The sequence below is a fragment of the Urtica dioica genome, chromosome 2 (assembly GCF_054948205.1).
Source record: "Urtica dioica subsp. dioica isolate 48M chromosome 2, U.dioica_male_clone48M_v1_H2, whole genome shotgun sequence".
Classification (NCBI taxonomy): Eukaryota; Viridiplantae; Streptophyta; class Magnoliopsida; order Rosales; family Urticaceae; genus Urtica; species Urtica dioica.
The window spans coordinates 28,945,692-28,950,973 of NC_142757.1; the positions used below are offsets into that span (position 1 = coordinate 28,945,692).

Sequence of the window (5,282 nt, forward strand, 5' to 3'; positions counted from 1 at the left end):
CGGAGACAACTTCAACATCGATTTTGGTTTTCTCCGGTGGCCTTTGACGGAGTCGAGTTCGCATGAAGAGTCTACGGACAAATGAATACGGAAATATTTATTATTTGGGTTTTTCCTTCCTCATAGAGAGAATGATATTTGTTTGGTGGTGGAGTTCAATGGAACAGTTTGATGTATAAATTGAGTAAGTGTGAGCGTTGGTAGTGGAGTTGTGTGTATGTGAGAGAGGTTTTCTTTTAGCTTTTATAATTATTTATTTTTTAATTCAGACAAAATAACGAGATGATGACATGTGTCAAATCATCTAATTTAACGTCTCAGGTATTTACGGAGGGACAAATTTTTTACTCGAGTACTTTTCCCACAACTTTTCAAGTGTAGGTACTTTAGTTTTAAAAACCGTAAACATTGAGTTTTTTTACTGCCATTTCCTCTTTTATATATTTAACTTTAAGAGATTTATACCTAAATATCTAGGCTCAAAATACAATATAATTCTTTTTAAGCTATTTAAAATGGACTGGGCAGATCTAAAGTGAATTGCTCTATTTTGATTTGTATTCTTAATAAACTTCTTCTATCTGTACAGATCGTGCACACTCCTAATTTGCATTGTGCTAGCGTGATGTAATTTGCTCTTTGTTATCAGACGCTTGTCTATATGTTTGAGCCTCAAGCAAAATGTATTTGTTTATTTGCTTGTGCACACTCATGTCGCTAAGTATTTTAGTACAACAGAACATAAAAAATTAAAAATTAAAAAAAAAAAAAAAATTAAAAAAATGTACTTCTCATCCCCCAAATCATTTCGAGAACAAATATGAAATCTCCAAATGCCACAGCTCAGGATTATTTGTTGAAGTAAAATGTATTGATATAGCAACTATAACTCCAAATGCCACAGCTCAAGATTTGTGTCACAAAAAAGCAACAAGACCTTAAAACAAAAAAGCACATATTGACGAAATTCTTAAGCTTCTAGCCTAGATTCAATAGAAACAATCATCATTTCTCAGGAGGTGAATAGTCCAAAAGGCACAAGAAACAATGTAGGTGAAACACCTTAGACAATCCGCATTAAACAATCCGCTCCAATTCCCTTGCATAGCTGAGCGTCTCATTGATGAGCTGGAGAGAAGGAATCTCCTTGCAAGGAGCAGACTCTTTCGCTTTCTGGAAAATCACAAGACCATCCTTCACATCCCACTCAGGGTGTTCCTGAATTCATAAGCCAATTTTCAGAGACCCATCGGTTGAAAATAAATTTGAATTTTGACCTGCAACTGTACTGTTTACCTCCGAAATGTAATCTAGAACTTCTTGGTCAGAAGTGTAGAGCAACATTTGGCGTGCATTTTCAATCGAAAGGTAATCATATGCCTTCTCACTGCACCCAGCGATTTCATCTCTGAAAATGGAACAGCGTATTGAAAGCATGCATTGGTAACAGGATACCTACTGAGTAACACCAGAAGCCCGAGCGCCTTTTTATTTTTTTTTTTTAATGCAACGGAGATAGTATTTAAGTTAATAGGTACTGACTTGCTGCGATGAATTTTAGTAAGGTTGTTGTTCTTGATCATTTACAGTTTCTGATAATCAACCAAAAAATTAAAATATTAACACATACCTTACAGTTTTTGCCAAGAGATCCATAAAATAAGCATAAGTCTCATGTGGCACAGTCTTCCGAGCACTCAACACACGATTATAAGCCCCTTCCATGAAGGATTGCTCCAACTCAACGGCGTGTTTGATGCATGGGTTCTCCAAAGCAGTTGATGAGAGAAGTTCCAACTCAGTATGAAACTCGGCAATTCTGTTTTGGACAAGGAGTCTCAGTAGGTTTAGACCTAAAATTGGGTACTCTTGCGCGGATGCTGGAAGTCGGTTACTGTCATACAATAGGATTAACATCTTTAACTTAGAAACATTTTGGAAAAAATATATCCTAGTGCACAAAAGTCGAAATTATCTGAGAAAATTACCGCGCATCTGTATAATAAGGCTTCAGTTGGAAGAAATCTCTTTCAAATGCATCTTGATCCTCAGTCTTCACACTTAAAACAACAGCATGTTCATATATATCCCCTGAAAATTCTCACAGAACAGACATGTAATATATATAAGAACGACAACAAAATATCAGGAAAACCATAATTCGGATAAAAGAAAATTAGTCATTCCAATTGGGATTACATTCAACTCTTTATTGACTCCTCAGTCACTGCCCAAGCCATGTTATGTTATTAGCACCTAACTGGTATCTGTAATAATGGTCTATTATTCTAAATTTTGTGGTTGTTTTAGCTCTTGAATATTTTGTGGCCATTGTCATCTTATTAAATAGCTTAGCTTTGTTTTGTATTCACCCTGATAAGATAGATTACCATTGTTTTGTATTCAGCTTGTTACTGCAGTAGACTTTTTTTTTTTTAGAAGAAACTCAATTAAAATAAAAGGAGAAAAGAATGCTTTTGCTATGAAAAATCAAGATACAAGCTAAAGGGCACTAGGCCAATCTCTAGAAAGGGAAGCTAGACTACAGGAACGAAACTCGGGCTGTTACTGCAGTAGACTTGAAAGTTCTTCTATTGAAAGTTCTTCTACTTTTCTAAGCCTGAGTTGGGCACACAAGATTGATATAACAAAGTTCTATCTCAATGGAAAAACCACCAAAACTTGCAAATACATTGCACGACCCCACTACTAATGGCAAAACATTTTCCAGAAAGTTAAAAGTGGGATGAGAGAGAGTCTAAGAGTGACGCAAGGATGACATCAAACTTAATGAAACAAGGAACTGATTACTAATATTTTACTCTCCTTGTTCAGACTATAAAAATAATGTTAATCTGAATCGATTATATTGCTTCCTTTCTGATCTGACTTCAAACCAAACAGCAAAGAAGAATAAAGATCTGCTTCCTCATCCTTATTACTATTTACCTTCGTGTACAAGCTTTCTTCTGATCTAGATTTACATTTCCCATGATTGTGCAAATAACAGTAAAAACATCACAGGGTGACTATTAAATGCGAGATTATAAAATGCATAATTTTAGATTGGCTAGTAAGCAATCTGGTACGAAGTAAACACACTAGTTTTTCAACAGGAAATGGGTGGAAAGTTACTGAGTTGAGAATGTTACTTGCAAGTGTAAGCTCACGCACAGCATTTGGAGTATCTTCAAACAAGGGTGGAAGACTCCTGAATCCTGTTAGCAGGACCTACAGTCATATCAATCACGATTAGCACAAAACAAGTACGCATAAGATAGAAATGTCACCTTACAATTCGCACATGAACTCAAAAAAGAAAGGCTTAATTTGAGCGTTCCGAGAGAGAGAAACAACGCAACTCGCTGATCTTTACTTCTCACAGTTCTAAGGACGAAAACTTCAGAACTACTCTGACATCCTGATAACAAATAGAGTTTTCCCAACCTAATACGAAACTGATAAACTGAATCTAACAGAACCTGTGGACGACTGGTTCGATTACATTTCAGATACAACACAACCTAAGGTCCAATGCCCCTTTAACAATCAAATAACCAAAACGTATAGAAAACCCATACAAGAAACACACAACACTACGCATAACTTATCAGATATCAATGATTGAGCACGAGAATCTAGGGCTTCGGGGGAAATAACGTACTTTGAGCTGCGAGAGAAGCGAGGTACAGGTATCGAAATCCTTCCGTACGAAACCAGCTTTAAAACGCTCGAAGAGTTGCGAGACTTCTGTTAGCTTCGGATCCATCTCTCTCTCTCTCTCTCTCTCTCTCTCTCTCTCTCTGGGTTTTCCCTTGCTCTCTCCTTCGAACTATCCTCTACTTGATTCGCCTTTAGCAATGGGTGCAAGTAATCCGAAGACCCATTTTACCGAACCGATACGCTAACTGGATAAGCCGGCCCAGCGACACTTGTACGTAATCTTTGCAAACATATATATGTGTTCCCAAAAAAGAGATATGTAGACCTTTTTTTTTTTTTTTTTGTGTAAAGTCTAATTTTTTTTTTTTTTAACCGTGGGCGGCACCACGGGAGGCAACTTCATTCAAAACCCTCACATATGGCGGAGGAATACCGTGGTTACATTTTAAGGGCTAATACCACGGCGATCGTGCTCTACCTCTACATAAACACATAGGGGGACCGAGCCCAACCACCGGGCACCCGACTCGAAATTTAAAGCATAACTGGCCAACTTATGAGCAGCCTTATTACAATCTCGCGGATGAAAAATAAAATCAATGTTTATAAAATTAGGAATGAGCAAGAAAATATCATCCAAAATCGTACCGAGTTTCGTAGTCGACGACGTACCTTGGCGAATGTTTTCTATTACCCCAAGACAATCAGACTGAATCAAAACCTTTCTCCATCCTACCTCCAGAGCATAAATCATACCATGAAGAATCGCCGAAGCCTCCGCTAATTGGGGTGAGAGACCTTGGGGTCGAATGGCAATTTCCGAACCGAGGACCATCCCCAAAGAATCTCTCGCAATGCAGCCAACCCCAAATCTGCGTTCGTGAGGACGCACCGCCGCATCAATCGAAATAGCAATGGAGCCCTCGGGAGGAGGCGTCCACTTCGGGGACATCTTCGGGCACCCAACACCCCTGGTCTTACCTAAAGCCTCACGAGACTCATTAACGAAGCCTACCGTCCATTCCACCAGTTTGACCGGGCTCCATCCCTTCTTCCCGGCACAAATATTGTTCCTGTGGTTCCAAAGTTCCCATAATAAAGAAATGAAAAGTTCAAAATGACGTACCTTAAGAACCTTAGAGACTTCAAGGAGCATCCCGATCGTGTCGCCCTCTCGGAATAAGGGAAGGATATCTCTGAATCCCCCGATCATCCAAACCTTCCGGACCCACTGACATCCCCAAAGCGCATGAAAGATAGTTTCCACATGGGACGAGCAGATGGGGCAATCAGTCTCGGTGACAATCTTCCGCTTGGCAAGATTTGCTCTAACCGGAATCCACCCACGACACAATTTCCAAACAAAGCTTTTCACCTTGTTGGCGGGAGGTTAAGATCCCAGAGAATTTTCCACCATTCAATATTATCTGATGGGCCAGAAGTACTAGCCAATGGGGAAAAAGAGTCCATAGCCACTATATAGCCGCTCTTGACCGAGTATTCACTGTCCTTTGTAATTAAAGAGAAATATAACCCCCTAAACCACTCGTAATATACTAATATTTTACTTTAGTCGATGTTTCATATTTTAAAAATTAGCCTTTACGTTGGTGTGGCAA

At 38.8% G+C, this 5,282-nt stretch overlaps 1 protein-coding gene across 2 annotated transcripts; it reads right to left on the minus strand.

Annotated features, from left to right (window-relative positions):
* Positions 1-762: 762 nt before the first annotated feature.
* Positions 763-3,940, minus strand: LOC149404265 (26S proteasome non-ATPase regulatory subunit 8 homolog A-like). 2 transcript variants are annotated; one of them, XM_089606891.1, is made up of 6 exons: positions 3,665-3,940; positions 3,153-3,231; positions 1,989-2,091; positions 1,631-1,894; positions 1,297-1,387; positions 763-1,218 (listed from the first exon to the last, which is right to left on the minus strand). In XM_089606891.1, exons 1-6 carry the CDS (start codon positions 3,767-3,769, stop codon positions 1,078-1,080), a joined length of 783 nt encoding a protein of 260 aa, XP_089463017.1. In that variant the 5' UTR covers positions 3,770-3,940; the 3' UTR covers positions 763-1,077. The 2 variants fall into 2 exon arrangements, with proteins under 2 accessions (XP_089463017.1, XP_089463016.1); XM_089606890.1 differs by having other exon boundaries at positions 1,297-1,408; positions 3,665-3,936.
* Positions 3,941-5,282: the final 1,342 nt, after the last annotated feature.